Source organism: Arvicola amphibius, chromosome 5 (genome assembly GCF_903992535.2).
Source record: "Arvicola amphibius chromosome 5, mArvAmp1.2, whole genome shotgun sequence".
In the NCBI taxonomy this organism is placed as follows: Eukaryota; Metazoa; Chordata; class Mammalia; order Rodentia; family Cricetidae; genus Arvicola; species Arvicola amphibius.
The window spans coordinates 134,805,638-134,824,564 of record NC_052051.1 but is presented as its reverse complement, the minus strand read 5'-3'; the positions used below and the strand labels follow the sequence as shown (position 1 = coordinate 134,824,564).

General features: G+C 41.2%; 1 protein-coding gene across 1 annotated transcript; it reads right to left on the bottom strand.

The window, feature by feature from the left end:
- Positions 1–1,480: 1,480 nt before the first annotated feature.
- Positions 1,481–17,490, bottom strand: LOC119814650 (interferon-inducible GTPase 1-like). Its single transcript, XM_038330577.1, has 2 exons — positions 16,312–17,490; positions 1,481–3,034 (listed from the first exon to the last, which is right to left on the bottom strand). The coding sequence occupies exon 2, from the start codon at positions 3,011–3,013 to the stop codon at positions 1,754–1,756; it is 1,260 nt and encodes a 419-aa protein (XP_038186505.1). The 5' UTR covers positions 3,014–3,034; positions 16,312–17,490; the 3' UTR covers positions 1,481–1,753.
- Positions 17,491–18,927: the final 1,437 nt, after the last annotated feature.

The following is an 18,927-nucleotide window of genomic DNA, read 5'->3' as shown; positions in this document are numbered from 1 at the left end:
TTTTTTTTCTTTTTCCTTTTTTTTACTTTTAAGAACTTTAACCTTTAGCCTGCATATATTTTTAACACAGTGTAAACCACTTAGACATTTTCTTCGACTTTGAATTTTTCTTTTACTGTATATCTCTTTTTCTGACTACATGAGTCTTTACTAAACAATATCAGTAGGACTAAAGCCGTGACTTTGGCGGCTAGATCCAGCCCATTCCCTAGCTTTCCAGCCTCGTGACAGAGGTACCACAACTCTTTGGCGGTTCAAGGTCCCTGCCAGCAAGCAAGCTGCAAGTGTTAAACAATACTCAAAAGCTCCATAGTCAGGACCGCCTGCTTGAAAGAGTCAGAGTTTGCCCTGGCAGAACGGCCCAGAAAGCTGGTATTTTAAAACGACACAGCTTTTTTCCTGCTACGGCTGAAAACCGAAAAGCATGCAGTTAATTTTCATCAACAGCATTTAAGTGTTTCGTAGCCGAACCTCTTAAAAGAGCTGCAATGTTTTGCAGCTGAAGCTGAGTCAGGAAGCCTCTCTTAGATGAGAGTGCTTGCTCAGACCCGAGAAATTGCTGTTATCAAGAAAACATGCTTTACTCTAGTCTTTCCCAAGCTTTCTCAGGCTTTCTGTGGATTCAGTTATCCACGTTGGGTGCCAGTCTGTAGTGAGGGGCAGATGGACCGCGTTCCCGCTGCCCTGCTCCTGGCCGCCTGGCTAGCTTATGCCCTGAAATAACAACACACAAACTGTATTCATTTAAACACTGCCTGGCCCATTATTTTCAGCCTCTTACTCACATCTTGCTTTAACCCATTTCTAATAATCTGTGTAGCACCATGAAGTGGTGTCTTACCGGAAAGATTCTAGCATACGTCCATCTTGGGCTGGAGCTTCATCGCGTCTGGTTGTAGAGGCAGGGCAATTGTCTGAGCCATCTACCTCACTTCCTTCTTCCTGTTCTGTCTACTCCACCCACCTATGTTCTAACCTATTAGGCCAAGCAGTTTTCTTTATTAATTAACCAATGCAATCAACAGATTGATAGAAGACCCGCCTCCATCATGTATGGATTTCAGGTGCTTAGATGGCTTTCTGTGGGCTCTGTGGGTCTGAACTCAGGTCTTCAGACTTGCAAGGCAAGTGAGCCAATTCTCCAGCCCAGTTATGGCTTTTCCTGTGGTATTACTATGAAGAGAGGACATAAGTGTGAAACTCAAGGTTATAGGGGAGTCGCAGCAGCAGCTGGGGGCAGCTAGTCCACTCCACCTACGTTAAGAAAGCAGAGAGCAGTGTATGAGTGCAGGTGTGCCTCAGCTTAGCCTCTCTTTCCATATACACAGTCAGGGATCAGCAGCTAGGGAATGGGGCCACCCACAGTGGGCAGCGCTTCTCACCTCAATTAACATAAGCAAAATAGTTTCCCAAATACAAGTCCAGAGGTTCATCTCCCATGTGATTCTAGAGTCAGTCGATCAAACCACCCATCACAACGTTAAACACAAAAGTGGATGTTGATTTATATGAAATAAATTTGTATAAAAGTGAAATTACTAGATCTGATAGTTTATTCAAAGTGAGTAGATAGTTTTTAGCACTCAGATTATTCACACATATCTGATCCCCTTGCTACAACTAATGTGGATATATGATCACTAAGCATGGATAAAGCCTGCATGGCCTGAATAACCCAGTATGTTGTTTTGCAATATCAGTGTCCTATTTTTCTGTCATTGATTCTGATTTTTGACAGCTACAACATTTCAGCTTAAGCAGAAACCAAGTTATTTTTTACACATATCTCTCTGAGAAGAGCGTTAGCATCATCTGTCACCATGTCAAGGAAAGAATATTTCAGGTAAAACAATTCTTTAACATAAACATTCTTAGCAACTAGGTGCCCGTTAGCCAAATAGAACTCCTCATAAAGTCTTGAAAGCCTTTCTTGTGTTGTTTCTTTCTCTTTAGTTTCAAACACATGAGGAGATTTCATCTTTGCCTTGAGCTGATCCACCGACACTTGCCAGTCCTCAGCCAAACTCTGCAAGGATTCATCATCCACTCCAAAGACAGCTCGATAGCGCTTCATGCTGCACCTAAGATTCTCCACATCATCGCCCATTAAGATGTTCAGTGAAGGGACCATATTGAATAGGGCTGCAAAGGCTTCGAGCCAAATGGTCTGCTCCAGAAACTGCCGCTTCTTTTCAATGGCTGCACGTGTAATAATAGGCAAGGAGAGCATAAATTTGTGACGTTTGTATACAGGGAGAGCATTCACCACCTTGTCCATGAGGAGTTGGAAATCATACTCAGATAAGATTTTATTAGAGATCAAGAAGATGGGTGGTTGCTTAACCTTATTCTCCTGAAAGGTCTTCATACAACTATCACGGATCTGCCACAGGACCTTGTCTCTGTTAAAGGTTCGTGGTTTGAATTCCTTCTCATTTTTCAAGTCAGAGTCCACCTTGGTTCTCACGAAGTAGAAATCCTTCTTCATCTTTTGGATTGCTTTGGCGAGGTCTATATCATTTTTCTTAAAGCGTGTGGCAGACACAATGATGAAGAAATCATACTCGTTGAATTTCATTTTCTCCAGATAATCTTTGGGTGGGAAATTTGTGGTTCCAATCCCAGGCAGGTCCCAAAAAACCACATTGGGAATATTGGGGTGTGTGTAGGGATGCCTCTCCATGGTAGTTTCTACCACACCAATTTCAGCTGCACCTTCCTCTTCATGCCCAATCCCCCTCAGGGCATTGATGAAGCTGGACTTCCCTGATCCAGACTCTCCGGTCACAGCAACATTGAGTGGGGTGCTGTCCATTTCTTTTAATGCATTAGTGATAAAAGAGTTTGCCACCTGAATGTTTCCTTTTGACAAGTTTAACACAATTGAAGCTAAGGTTTCTTGAGGAATGATTTTGCTTTCTACCTTAAACTTCTTAAAATATTCGGTAAAACTGGAGGCCAAATCTTGGTGGCGCTGGCGCTCATTCTTAGATGAAGAGAACTGCTGACCCATGACAGTGAGCAAATAATGGCACTGAAGGAAAGAAGGGAGAGTCAGGAGGATGTTTATGAAATTTAGGATCTCTATTTTATCAAATTTCAAGTATATTGCCACATACCATCCTTTATGATTGTAGTCCTGCATCTGATCTCCCACTGTGATCATTTTATACATCTGAGACTTTGTGTCTTTGACCAACATCATCCTATTTCCCTCTCCCACAGTTTTGCCCATCACCCTGCCTTCCATCTCTACAAGTTTGGCTTCTCTAGAGTTCACCTGTAAGCAACCCATTAGGGCCATTCTTTGTGCAGGATCTGAGACCATCACACGAGACTTTAATGTTTTAGTGTCCATTGTTTCTTTGTAGATCCATTTTAACTTTTCAGTCTGCTCTGTGCCTCTGTGCCATGTAGACTCACATTTTAGATTCCAGTACAATCAGCTGTATTTGGTCATCGCCTCCGGATGGAGGACTCTCATTGGCTAATAAAGAAACTGCCTGGTCACCGAGCTGCTTGGCCAGCAAGGAAACCTGACTGTCTGCCAGAAGATCCATCATTCATTGGGGTGAGTGAATTTAATTCATTGGGGTGAATTGAACTTCTAAAAGAAGACCCAAAGGGGATTATTCAGAGGAAGAAATGGGCAGGCACCAATGCAAGAATTCCTCCAACAATTTGAAAAACAACATGAAAGCACCAGAACCCAGCGAACTTATAACAGGAGGACTTGAACACACCAATCAAGAAGAAGTAGAAAAAATTGACTCTATGAAAGTAATAGAGTCCCTTAAACAGGAGGTGAAAAACTCCCTTAAGGAAATGGACGAGAAGAATAACAAAAAGTTTGAAGAATTGAGTAAATCTGTAAACGATATCCTAGGAAACCAAGAAAAAACAATCAGACAGATAATGGAAACAGTGCAAGACTTGAAAACTGAAATGGAGGCAAGGAAGAAAACAGAAACCGAGGGCCAGCTGGATATGGAAAATCTATGTAAACGAACAGAGACTACAGAAACAAGCATAACCAACAGAATACAAGAGATAGAAGAAAGAATCTCAGATTTTGAAGATACCATAGAGAAAATAAACGCACTGATCAAAGAAAACAGCAAATCCAACAAATTCTCATCACAAAACATTCAGGAAATCTGGGACACAATAAAAAGACCAAACCTAAGAATAATAGGCGTAGAAGAAGGAGAAGAATCACAGCTCAATGGTCCAGAAAATATATTTGATAAAATTAGAAGAAAACTTCCCAAACCTAAAGAAAGATATTCCTATTAAGGTTCAAGAAGCTTACAGAACACCAAATAGACTGGATCAAAAAAAAAAATCATCCCATCTCCATATTATAATCAAAACACAAAACATACAGAATGAAGAAAGAATATTAAGAGCTGCAAAGGAAAAAGGTCAAGTAACATATAAAGGTAAACCTATCAGACTAACACCTGACTTCTCTGTGGAAACCATGAAAGCCAGAAGGTCCTGGATAGATGTTTTGCAGAAACTAAGAGATCATTGATGCAAGCCCAGATTACTATACCCAGCCAAGCTTTCGTTCACTATAAATGGAGAAAACAAAATATTCCAAGATAAAAACAAATTTAAACAATACGTAGCCAAAAATCCAGCCTTACAGAAAGTAATAGAAGGAAATTCACAAACAAAGGAGTCCAGCATTGCCCAAAATAACTCAGACATCTAGCGACCCTTCACCAGCACATCTCAAAGAAAGGAAACACACAATCTCTACTACCAAATAAAAAATGACAACCAGAGTTAACATCCACTGGTCATTAATATCACTTAATATCAATGGACTCAATTCACCTATAAAAAGGCACAGGCTAAGAGATTGGATACGAAAACAGGATCCAACATTCTGCTGTTTACAAGAAACACACCTCAACCACAAAGACAGACATCTACTCAGAGTAAAGGGTTGGGAAAAGGTTTATCAAGCAAATGGACCTAAGAAACAAGCCGGTGTGGGCATACTAATTTCTAACAAAGTTGACTTCAAACTAAAATCAATCAGAAGAGATGGAAAGGGACACTTTATACTCATTACAGGAAAAATCCATCAGAACGAAGTCTCAATCCTGAATATCTATGCCCCTAATACAAAAGCACCCATTTATGTAAAAGAAACATTACTAGAACTCAAGGCAGCAATCAAACCAAACACACTGATAGTGGGAGACTTCAACACTCCTATCTCACCAATGGACAGGTCAATCAGACAGAAACCTAACAGAGAATTAAGAGACTTAATAGAGGTAATGAACCAAATGGACTTAACAGACATCTATAGAACATTCCACCCAAATAGGAAAGAATATACCTCCTTCTCTGCGGCTCATGGAACCTTTTCGAAAATTGACCACATACTTGGTAACAAAGCAAACTTCCACAGTTACAAAAACATATTAGTAAACACCTGCATCTTATCGGATTACCATGGATTAAAATTAGAATTCAACAACAATGCTACCCCCAGAAAGCCTACAAACTCATGGAAACTGAACAGTCAACTACTAAACCACAGCTGGGTCAAGGAAGAAATAAAGAAAGAAATTAAAGTCTTCCTTGAATTTAATGAAAATAAAGACACAACATACTCAAACCTATGGGACACAATGAAAGCAGTGCTAAGAGGAAAGTTCATAGCACTAAGTGCCCACTTAGAAAAAACGGAGAAAGCATACATTGGAGACTTAACAGCACACCTGAAAGCTTTAGAAAAGAAAGAAGCAGACTCACCTAGGAGGAGTAGAAGACTGGAAATTATCAAATTGAGGGCTGAAATCAACAAAATAGAAACACAGAAAACAATCCAAAGAATCAATGAAACAAAAAGCTGGTTCTTGGAGAAAATCAACAAGATTGACAAACCCCTAGCCAAACTAATCAAACGGCAGAGAGAGAACACACAAATTAATAAGATCAGAAATGAAAAAGGGGACATAACCACAGACACAGAGGAAATTCAGAGAATCATTAGATCTTACTACAAAAACCTGTATGCCACAAAATTGGAAAACGTAAAAGAAATGGACACTTTTTAAGATAAGTACCATAACCAAAGTTAAACCAGGACCAGGTGAACAATCTAAATAGTCCTGTTAGCCGCGAAGAATTAGAAACTGTTATCAGAAACCTCCCTACCAAAAAAAAGCCCAGGACCAGATGGTTTCAATGCAGAATTCTACCAGAACTTCCAAGAAGACCTAATACCTATACTCCTTAAGGTATTTCATAATATAGAAACAGAACAGTCATTGCCAAATTCCTTTTATGAAGCTACAATTACCCTGATATCTAAACCACACAAAGACTCAACCAAGAAAGAGAATTACAGGCCAATCTCACTCATGAACATCAATGCAAAAATTCTCAATAAAATACTGGCAAACAGAATCCAAGAACACATTAGAAAAATTATTCACTATGATCAAGTAGGCTTCATCCCAGAGATGCAGGGCTGGTTCAACATACGAAAATCTATCATAAATAGATTGTAATCTATTATAAATAAATGTAATCCATCATAAATAAACTGAAGGATAAAAACCATATGATCATCTCATTAGATGCAGAAAAAGCATTTGACAAAATTCAACACCCCTTTATGATAAAGGTCTTGGAGAGATTAGGGATACAAGGGTCATTCCTAAATATAATAAAGGCTATTTACAGCAAGCCTACAGTTAACATCAAATTAAACGGAGAGAAACTCAAGGCCATCCCACTAAATTCAGGAACATGACAAGGCTGTCCACTCTCTCCTTATCTCTTCAATATAGTACTTGAAGTTCTAGAAATAGCAATAAGACAAAACAAGGGGATCAAGGGGATTCGAATTGGAAAGGAAGAAGTTAAACTTTCATTATTTGCTGATGATATGATAGTGTACATAAGCGACCCCAAAAACTCCACCAAAGAACTCCTACAGCTGATAAACTCCTTCAGTAACATGGCGGGATACAAAATCAAGTCCAAAAAATCAGTTGCCCTCCTATATACAAAGGATAAGGAAGCAGAGAAAGAAATCAGAGAACCGTCACCTTTCATGATAGCCACAAATTGCATAAAATATCTTGGGGTAACTCTAACCAAGGAAGTGAAAGACCTATTTGACAAGAACTTTAAGTCTTTGAAGAAAGAAATTGAAGAGGATACCAGAAAATGGAAGGATCTCCCTTGCTCTTGGATTGGGAGGATCAACATAGTAAAAATGGCAATACTACCAAAGGCAATCTATAGATTTAATGCAATCCCCTTAAAGATCCCATCAAAATTCTTCACAGATCTTGAGAGGACAATAATCAACTTTATATGGAAGAACAAGAAACCCAGGATAGCCAAAACAATCTTATACAGTAAAGGAACTTCTGGAGGCATTACTATCCGTGACTTCAAACTCTATTACAGAGCTACAGTATTGAAAACAGCTTTGTACTGGCATAAAAACAGAGAAGTTGACCAATGGAATCGAATAGAAGACCCAGATCTTAACCCACAAACCTATGAACATTTTCGATAAAGGAGCTAAAAGCACACAATGGAAGAAAGAAAGCATCTTCAACAAATGGTGCTGGCATAACTGGATGTCAACCTGTAGAAGAATGAAAGTAGATCTGTATCTATCACCATGCACAAAACTCAAGTCCAAATGGATTAAAGACCTCAATATCAATCTGAACACACTGAACCTGTTAGAGGAGAAAGTGGGAAGTACTCTACAACATTTGGGAACAGGAGACCGCTTCCTACGTATAGCCCCAGCAGCACAGACATTAAGGGCAACATTGAATAAATGGGACCTCCTGAAGCTGAGCAGCTTCTGTAAAGCAAAGGACACTGTCACTAAGACAAAAAGGCAGCCTACTGACTGGGAAAAGATCTTCACCAACCCCGCAACAGACATAGGTCTGATCTCCAAAATATATAAGGAACTCAAGCGACTAGATTTTAAAATGCTAATGAACCCAATTAAAAAATGGGGCACTGAACTGAACAGAGAATTCTCAACAGAAGAAGTTCGAATGGCCAAAAGACACTTAAGGGCATGCTCAACCTCCTTAGCAATCAGGGAAATGCAAATCAAAAAAACGTTGAGATACCATCTTACGCCTGTCAGATTGGCTAAAATCAAAAACACCAATGATAGCCTTTGCTGGAGAAGTTGTGGAGTAAGGGGTACACTCATCCATTGCTGGTGGGAATGCAAACTTGTGCAACCGCTTTGGAAAGCAGTGTGGAGGTTTCTCAGGAGGTTTCCCCAGGACCCAGCAATCCCACTCTTGGTAATTTACCCAAGAGATGCCCAATCATATTACAAAAGCATTTGTTCAACTATGTTTATAGCACCATTATTTGTAATAGCCAGAACCTGGAAACAACCTAGATGCCCTTCAGTGGAAGAATGGATGTAGAAAGTGTGGAATATATACATATTAGAGTACTACTCGGCGGTAAAAAAAATGACATCTTGAATTTTGCATGCAAATGGATGGAAATAGAAAACACCATCCTGAGTTAGGTAACTCAGGCCCAAAAAGATGAACATGGGATGTACTCACTCATAATTGGGTTCTAGCCATAAATAAAGGACATCGAGCCTATAATTCGTAAAAAATCCTAGAGAAGCTAAATAAGAAGGTGAACCCAAAGAAAAGCATATAGTTATCCTCCTGGATATTGGAAGTAGACAAGATTGCCGGACAAAAAATGGGAACTTGGGGGTGGGGTGGGATGGGGGGATAGGGGGGTTGGGAGAGAAAAGTGTGAAGTGGAGGATGGGAAGAGTTTGGGGGAATAGGATGGTTGGGATATAGGAAGGCTGGATATGGGAACAAGGAATTATATATCTTAATTAAGGGAGCCATTCTAGGGTTGGCAGAGACTTGACTCTAGAAGGGTTCCCAGGTGTCCAGGAAGACGCCCCCAGCTAGTTCCTTGGGCAGCTGAGGAGAGGGAGCCAAAAATGTCCAGATCCTATTGCCATACTCATGAATATCTTGCATATCACCATAGAACTTCACCTGGCGTTGGATGGAGAAAATGACAGAGCCCCACATAGGAGCACCAGACTGAGCTCCCAAGGTCCTGATGAGGAGCAAAAGGAGGGAGAACATGAGCAAGGAAGTCAGGACCATGAGGGGTGCGTTCACCCATTGAGACGGTGGGACAGATCTAACGGGAGACCACCAAGTCCAGTTGGAATGGGACTGAGGGAACAGGCGACCAAACTGGACTCTCTGAATCTGGCTGACGGTGGAGGAGGACTGAGAAACCAAGGACAACGGCGATGAGCTTGAACTCTACAGCATGGATGGGCTCACTGTGAGCCTTGTCAGTTTGGTTGCTCACCTTCCTGGACTTAGGGGGAGTTGGGAGGACCTTGGACTTAACATAGTGAAGGGAACCCTGATGGCTCTTTGGCTTGGAGAGGGAGGGAGTGGGGGTATGGGTGGAAGGGAGGGGTGGGAAGGGGGAGGAGGAGGGGAGGAGATGGAAATTTTTAATAAAAAAATGAGAAAAAAAAAGAAACTGCCTGGCTCATTTAATAGGCCCGCCCTTAGGTGGGTGGAGTAGACAGAACAGGAAGAAGGAAGTGAGGTAGATGCCTCAGTCAGATGCCACGCCTCTCCTAAGAGACAGATGCGATGAAGCCAGCCACCAGGTCAGATGTGCTGAAACTTTCCCGGTAAGACACCACTCCGTGGTGCTACACAGATTATTAGATATGGGTTAATCAAGATGTAAGAGGGTGAAACTTAAAAGCCAGGCAGTGTTTAAAGGAATACAGTTTGTGTGTTGTTATTTCGGGGCTTAAGCTAGCCAAGTGGCCGAGAGCCGGGTGGGATGAAAAGCAGGCCTGCCCGCAGCTCCTTACTACAGCCTACCTGTTGTTTTGCATGTCTGACTGTACCTGCTTCTTTTCTTTTCTTTTTTTTTTTTTTCCTTTTTTTGGTTTTTCGAGACAGGGTTTCTCTGCAGCTCTTTTAGAGCCTGTCCTGGAACTAGCTCTTGTAGACCAGGCTGGCCTCGAACTCACAGAGATCCGCCTGCCTCTGCCTCCTGAGTGCTGGGATTAAAGGCGTGCGCCACCACCGCCCGGCTGTACCTGCTTCTTTTATTCATTTTCATTTATGCTATTTGGCCTTTATGAACTTTTCAGTCCTCATGGTATGTTTAAGAAAAATATTTTTTCTTTTTTTTTCTCATGGTTTATTTTTTTATATTTAAAAATTTCCATCTCCTCCCCTCCTCCTCCCCCTTCCCTCCCCTCCTCCTCCCCCTTCCCTCCCCTCCTCCTCCCCCTTCCCTCCCCTCCTTCTCCCCCTTCCCTCCCCTCCCCTCCACCCATGCCTCCCCTCCGTCCCTCTCAAGGCCAAGGAGCCATCAGGAAAAATATTTTTTCTTATTTGTCTTCTTAGATATGGTAATGTTCCTCACACTTTCAAACCTTTGGTTATCACTCAGTCCCTTATTTATCTGCTTGGCATGTTTATTTTCTCAATTTGCTCTTTTGCCAAAGTCTCTTATTTTTAAGATTTATTCATGAACCCTTACTGATCTCTAATATATATCACTCTTCCAATAAAAAGTTGGATTGAAGGCCAATGGACAAGTTCTTTCCAAGGTGAACTGAGAAACTTTGCAAAATATAATGCATATTTATATGGGGTGTAGTGTTAGCCAGTCCAGTCACCATTGCCAAACAGATTTGTCCTAGGACCAATTTCTTTAGAAGACACTTGGCCTCCCTGAATAACTGAATAAGAAGCCAAGCCAGATAAAGACCTATTAGGGACATCACCCATCCCAATGGATGCTTGGTACACAGATGGTATAAGCAGGACACCTGCAGCGTTACAAATGAACACGGACAACAGGAGACAGGAGAAGGAGCAGTCAGGGGGCTGAGTTCATATAGATAACAGCAACTCCTGAAACCTGAATTTGCCAATCTGTATTGGCTCTTGCGTTATGTTCATAGGCTTGACTTCATAGGTGGCCCTGTGGGAAGGGGGATCTGGCAGGTACTAGGTCAGTTACTGCTGGAACAACAGTAGATGGACACATATAACTCAGTTCTACAGCACTTAGATCCCATGGTAGGTTTTCATGCATCATTCCATAGCCCACAGAGTCCTGGAAACCAGAAAGCAGAGGCCATGAGCAAAGAGGGCTATCAACCTTCAGGTGCCACTAGATTCTCTCTATTCCTTGGATTTGTGTAAAATCTGGACAGAAGAAGCTATCATGAGATGGAAAACAGGTAAAGCAACTCGCCTTCCTATAAAAGTATTTGGGTATTCTGAATGCTGTGCAGCCATGTGAGATTAGCCTCTCTGTGTGGATGCGCAGATAGGACAAGAACATGTGCCCATCTGTTATTGACTAAGCAAGGCCGGTACCTTCATGGACAGATTTTTTTCCTGCATTCACTTCCTTCAAACTTTCATTTTCTTTATTGTCAGCTAAAATATTATTGTGGAAGCTGGGGATTCTGAGAGGCATTTCTATCCATCACTTTAAAATCAGCATGCTGAGGGAATGTAATTTTAAAAAGAGTATGCTTAAAAGCTGGCCTATGCCTACATGAATATATATGGACCCCATGAATAAAATTGCTATATGCTCTTTTTGCTGTGGAGTGAGTTAAAGCATCACTTTGGAAATAGCTATGTGCCTGCTTTGCCTAACTTAGGCAAAGTTAGTATTTTTCCTGTAAAAAAATAAGTATTTACTGAATCTGTTATATTTTGCCTGTTTTTTTTTTTTTTTTTTTTTTGCCCTGAACACACTAAGTTGTGGATTAAATGCAATGAATTTCTATTGTTGTTTAAACTAAAGTGGCCTGTCTTAGCAAGGACCCTTCTCCATTGCCAGAGATAAAGAAGGGAGACATTTCAGGGACCTGGATTTCAGGTCTTGTATACCCTGATGGTCCAGAGAAAGCTTGTGGCCTTTCTGATTCTTCAGCTGTTTGTCCAGTCTGGCCAGTGTTGTAGGACTCCTGTGCCAACACTTCAAAAGAGGTCTTAGAAGATTGGAAGAAGCCCTGGGCCTAAATTCTAGCTATCTAAAGTGCTAACTAGGGGCACATCATTTTGTAAAGCAATCCCATTTTGATTGGTGATCATTTCAGAAATGATAGTGCTTTGGTTTCTATGACTAAAACCACTTTTATCCCTAGGATTCTTTGCTTGTGCACCCATAGAGTCCTTGACTGCAAGCATGCATTATAGGCTTCTTATCAATCACATGGCACAGATCCATAAGAAAGGATTCCCTGTTCTGCTACATGGGACTGATCTCAGAGTCTCTTCCATGATGCTGTGTGCCTGTCTGTCTATGGCATTCACAACCCTTTTAACAAATCTCCTACTCGAACAACAATCTTCCCCAGTGTGCTTCCAGAATCCCAGATTTTCCTAATGTATAAAAATGGAGTTTCTCATCCTATAGACCTGTGTCTCAGGGGGGAAGGTTGGGATCTGTGTGATTTTACAACTTGGTTCTGTAAGCAGCAAAGTCAAAATTTCAGCTGAGTAAAGGAAATAGTTTTCATGTTGACTGATTATTTTCCACCTTCACCCACATTCTGTTTTTCATCCTGTCTAAGGAACTACCTACCGAGACAGAAGTTTTCTAATTTGCTTCAACAGAAAATTAAAACTTTTAAAGAACAGATTTAAGATTGAAGCTCACTTAGAGATACGGAAAAGATAATCAGAGCAGAAGACTTTAAAAATAACCTGCAGGATAAATTTCACAAATATTCCTTGGTTATGTTAAAATGCATTTGATATAGATTTTTATGTATGTATATATTGTGTTATATCTACATCCATGCTCATTACTGTTTCCATGGCACCAAATTCCCTTGTAGAGGGGATTAAGCTAAATTGAAACTATAAGATGAGACTAAATCATAAAGCGCACATAAATTAAATAAATCTTTGGCAAATAACTTAGATTTATTGGTGAAAGCTGAGTTTACCTTCTGAATTATTAGTGTGTATTCTTCCTGAGCTCCTGGCCAATTGGACTTATATTTGTTTGTTGAATATACAAGGTTCTTTGCTTTCCTATGACATGTCACAGCTCAAACTATCATGATTAACTCTCGATAAGATAAAGTTTCTACTAAGAGACAACAGAGCATAACTAACTAAAACTCAGACCTGAGCACAGTTACTGCTCAGAATGCCAGCCACGGATTTGTTTCAGTGTCTTACGGCCAATAAATGGTTAGAGTTAGGATTCCACTGCTTTCTAATTGAAAAGCACACAACCATTCTGTTTGTCTTCTGGGGTACCAGCTGTGTAGCCTCTAGTTGAAGGAATCTGTGTGTTGTGTTTTCTGTCCCCCTCAGAGCTCTGGCTGTTGTATTGGGGGACATAACCTCACTTATGATAACAGTTCCTACGGCCTGTTCTGTCAAATCGGTGTGATTAAGCTTAGGACCCTATGAAAAAGCAATCAGTTCACATTCCCTCCCAGTTTGACAGGGCAACAAATACCATTCCATCTAAAAGTTGTTTATTTATAACATCATGTTTCACAATATTAAAAAAGTAAAGCATCATCCAATATGTAGGAGATAAATATTTAAAAGCTTGTACATATGCTGATATATATTTTTAGAAATGCTGATGGAAAGGAGTTTCAATTGGTTCTGTCTTAATGCAGAGGATGGCTGAAGATTTAAAAAAATGGATATGGGTATGACTGAGTCAGCTACAGTTAAATCGCATTAAAATTCCTAAAGTCAAACCTCACTAAACTGATACAAATCTAAAATTAATCTTATTTATATCAACAAGGTTCTCTTAAGATACTGATTTTCTTTTGGTAACATTTACAAAAGTAGACTTTAATTAAAATAACATTCATCAGAACCATAAGATAAAGGTTGTGATAAGTCACAAAACATTGTGTCTAATAGCAGTTCATGGCTAGTACATAATACATTTTTATACACATTTAAGGGATTGGATATTTCAATACCTAAATTGGTATGTATATTTTTTGTATAATTTTCTAAACTTTATGTTTCCTTAAGGCAGCAACTGTTTCTGTTTCCTGCTGACGGCCTGACTGCTAACAGGGCCAGGCCCTCAGCCCCAGCACCGCTAGCAGCACAGCAGAGCACCGTCCACAACAGCCACAAAGCCAGACCTGCTTCTCCATCCTCAGAAAAATGATGACTCTACAGGGTGGTGGGGGTGCTCTCAGCTCCTGGCCTCCTGGCTAGGCAAGTCCTACTAAAATGCCAGGGTCTCTGGGTTTTGTTACTTGCCTCTCAAGCTGGACAGACCTTCAGGTTCAACTCTCAGGCTGCCTCACTAAACCTGATGGAGGCAGTGAGGGGTGGGGGTGGTGGAGCTGGGGATGGAAGGGGTATCAGATTTAAGCTATTCTGATAGCGACTGAAATTAACTATTTGGTAATAAATTTGACCAATTACAAAAGCTGACTGGACCCGGATTAAAATGAAAGTAGTTGCATCTATCAGGGTAACCAAGAGCCTGGATCCTCTGCATTTAGCCTGGGGGAAAGTTCCTAAAGCAAAAGCTGCTGGGGATCTTTTTACAAAAGCCTCCCATCCTTTAGGTCCCCATGTCTTGGTCTACCTATGCACACTCTAAAACTGTCTTGGGCCAGCAAGATGGCTGAGCAGGCAAGGGTACTTGTCACTAAACCAGATGATCTGAGTTCTAATCCCAAGACTCACATAGCAGAGAGAACTGACTTCCACACCTTGTCTTTTGACCTCCACAAGCATGCTCTAGCATGTGAGCACCTAGCCCCGGTGTATGAGGACACAGAGAATGAATACATAAATGTTATAAAAACAATAAAATGCATTGCACAAAATTCTCAAAGAACTACAAAAACAAGAAAAAGAAAATAAACAAGAAAAAATTGTGTTAAATGACTTACACAGAGTATGACTACAACAAACTATAGTGACATGAACTATTAATCAGTGCAAAAAGATGCATTTTTTCACTAGCGCCCCAACTTCATGATAAAACCCACCAAGTTAAAGAGGATTCCCTCATTAAAAATGCCCCTCAGCATCAACTGCTGCTGTTTTGATAAATGGGGAAATTTCCTTCTAAATACTTTGGACTATACCAGAGATTACTGGTGATTTCAGCCTTGCTCAGACAAGGATTTTGTTCTTGTTCCTTATTCCCCATTTGGTTTTTTTTGTCTGGTTTTTAAATTTTTATTTATTTCTTTTCAGTGGCTAGTGTTCTAATGCACAGTCTCATAACTGGTCAACATGATGAGAATAAATGACGGTTGATGCTCATTCTTAAATAAAACAGTGAAATTTTTATCAATCCCCCACCCTAACCAGGTTTAGAAAACACCACAGAAAACAGAGGCTGGGGCGGGGGGGGGGGGAGTGGCATGAAATAATGTCTTCTGACTAGGGCACGGCACTTGCAGGTATAAACTCCTGGCATCTGGGGTTACCTGCAGGAGAGTTCCATAAGATTTAGCTTGTTCACATTCCAGCATGAACAAGATCAGAGGCACATGAGGCCTTATCCTTAGCTTAGGATTAGAGACTGGTGGGGGGAGAGTGATTCATTTTTCTTTAGAGGTATAACCACTAGAAAGTTGACCATGATCAGTAATTAACCCCACACCAGAACAAGCAAGTGATCCTGATTAAAATCAGTGAGTATTAAAAAAAAAGTAAAAAAGACAAGAAAACATAGGGACATCCATGGGAAGAGGAAGGATCCCAGAGAGAATAAGAGTATGAAAATTTTAAAATTCTTCCCCAGCAAGTTATAGCAGAAGTATCTTACAGAGGGCATCTTTCATGCAAGTATCGCTTCCACCAGAGTTTGAAATAAATATGTTGTACTGGGTAGAAAGCGACAAGACAAAAATACTGGGAAATAGCAAGATTGACACAACAATCTTCATATTTTCATATATTCTATAGTTATAATTCACAACACATATATACCGAAAGGCTCATTTTCATCTAACAAACAAACAAAACCCAAATCTAAAGCAACTGGGTGAATTTTAAATAAGAACTTGATTATTTGCTTTAGGTCTACCTAAACTTGAATAATGACCTAACAACATCTTTAAGTCAATCCTGCCTGTCTCCAATCAAAGAGACCTAGCTTTTAACCTGAGGATCCCAGCTCTGAGGATTCCTCTCTAAATGTCTTGTTATTCACAGATTCCCTAGTAAGAGACAGAGGAAGGTGAGAAGTCAGATCTGAATGCCTAGTTACCCGAAAATCCTGTGTCCAGGGGATGCTCTCACTGCTCAAGACAGGAATAGCCCTCAGCTGTGCTGGAGTCTTTGCAGCAGAAACAAGGAAGTTGGGTAGCTCCTTTGTCTTGACTTTTGTCCCACCTTCAGAGTGTGCTAGCCAATCACATAGGAGAGTGGGTCCAGTTTTCTTTCTGAATTGCCTGCATTTTTAAGAACAGGAAAGTGAAACTAAACTAGCTTTTATTTTTGGCTCATTGATTCCTCAATTCAATGAAGTAGAAATCTCCGTAATAACAAAGGTGCATTTTAGCCTAAGGTTTAGCCACTGTGAGGAACTCCAGAGTCAATTACTAACGAGGTTAGAAGATCTTCCATGACCCGTTAGAGTTTATTTTCTCTTGACCCCAGCGTTCTGGATAGTTTTGTGTACTTGACACGGTCATATTCATCTTATAGGAGGGAACCTCGAAAAAGAAAAATTTCCTTCAGCAGTGTGAGCAGCAGACAAACCTGTACAACATTTTGTAAATTAGTGATTGATGGGGGAGGGCCCAGCCCCTATGGATGATGCTTCCTTGGGTTTGTGGTCTTGGGGACTAAAAGGAAAGCAGGTGGAAAAGCCATAGGGGCAAGCCAGGGTCTCTGTATCAACAACTGATTCCAGGTTCCCTGCCCTGTTTGTTTTCCAGTATTGGGTTCTTTGATGGCAAACAGTTATATGGAAGTGTAAGCCAAATAAACCCTTTCCTCTCCAGCTGGTTTTTTGGTCGTTGTGTTTCATTGCAGAAATAGAAACCTCAAAACAACATGGTAACAGGTTCTGGGGCTACAGTGAGAGATCTGGCATATTGTTTTGGGAAAGACTTTGAAAGGACCTTGGAACTTTGGCCTAGAAATCCATTACGAGTTCAAAGCTTGATGACATTTTCATTGGTCGCTTGGAAGATAAGGATGTCGAGAGTAAAGCAAACAGTGGAGGCCTAACTTACGAAATTCCAGAGGGAGTTTTTGATTCACTTCAAGACTAAAGATGAGATCTGAGTCTGGTTAGCTGGGACTAAATGACTAGCTGTAATTAACAAGAACAGTGCCAGTGAAGTAAGTCTTTGCTTTACAGGGACAATAGATGCTGGTCAACTGGAGCTAAGAAATTAGCAGTGATTAAGAAGAGGCCAACATCACTTAGGCAAAAACACTTATGTGTTTCCTCAGAGTCGGTGTATTAGAAACTGTGTTCCAGAGCCCATCCATATTTTATTTCTTACTAGCAGCCTATCCTGGTAATGAATAAGAGTCTCTCAGGTTTTTTGACGGTATGAAGGGGTCATGGAGAGCAGCTGAGGCTTGGCACTGTGAGAGGCCCAGAGAGGCCATTGGAGAAGATGCAGCCAGGGTATTAGTAGAAGCCCCAGGACAGAGGACTCATGGAAAGAAGTGGAAGCTTGGTTGGCTCCATGAAGAGAGTCCCAGAGTGGCTATTGGTGGCAGCCTCATTGTATCAAGGGACCCCGTCATTTTTGAAGATGCCATTACTATGGGATGACCAGGAAGAACAGCAGCAGCAGTGGGGTGGAGCCAGCCCAATTTAGTGCTGCAGAGGGTGAAGCCAGAGAATGGACCTAATCTCTTTGGAGCAGAACAGAAGATTGTGAGTGGATTCTAGACATTGGATATTGAGTTATTGTAAGGACATGAAAAATTTAAGGAACTTTTTGCTTGCTTAATAGCTAATTAGGGCACTGTGTTTAAATGCAAGGCATCTATGTCTGATTAAAAACAGGATGTCTAGGTAGGTAGCTGAGCTCACCACAAAGTGCTCCTGGCATCCGGGCAGCAGGCCACCTGTTAACTCCTAGCTCTGTGGTACATCAGGGAGCAGAAATTCGGGTAGGGTTCTGGGGAGGGGGAGCCCTGCTAAACATAACTGGTAGTTGCTAGACATAACCACTTTGGGGAGGGGGCTTTTTAGAGTTAAGACACACCTGCTGTTACTTAAGACTAACTCCTTTGACACAAAATGATCCTGGTTTGTGGTTTTTGCCTATATAATGTCAACCCCAAATGATCAGGGGGCTCTCCTCCCTACTGCTCTGTGACCAGCAGGGGAGGAGACCCCAGACTGCCTGAATAGAACTCTGAATAAATATTGCTTTTTTATTCTGGACTTGACTTGGTCCTGGTGGTCTCTCTGGGGTTTGCAACTTGGACACAACATTTGGTGCATTGGCCACGAAACTAGGAGACACCCGTTGGGACCCCCAAGGTCTAGAGGTTTGTTCTAATACCGGTTAGATGTATATTTATGTGCTGATTGTCTGATATATGTGTTTCTCTAAGCTCTTCGGCAGAGGGAAGGAAAGGCTCTCCAGGGCAGAGCAGCTCTCTGAAGAGAGAGAGAGAAAGCATACTGGGACTCTCTGGGTGAAAGCAGTCCAAGTGTTAACCAGGCCCTCACTGGGACAGAAGTGTCCTGACAGTGATCCTGGAGGGATGGAGAGAAGTCTCGATAGTCGTGTTGAGGTTGTAGCCAGTGAGACTGGCTGCTGCAAGCCTCGAGATAGCTGACGTCAGGTTTCACTGCCTCTGGCAGGGAGCGATCAAGAACGTCTTGTGGAAGTTCGGTTCCAAGTCA

What these genes read in the sequence shown, in the direction of transcription:
- LOC119814650 (XM_038330577.1), bottom strand. Translation starts at nt 3,013, where the DNA reads ATGGGTCAGCAGTTCTCTTCATCTAAGAATGAGCGCCAGCGCCACCAA.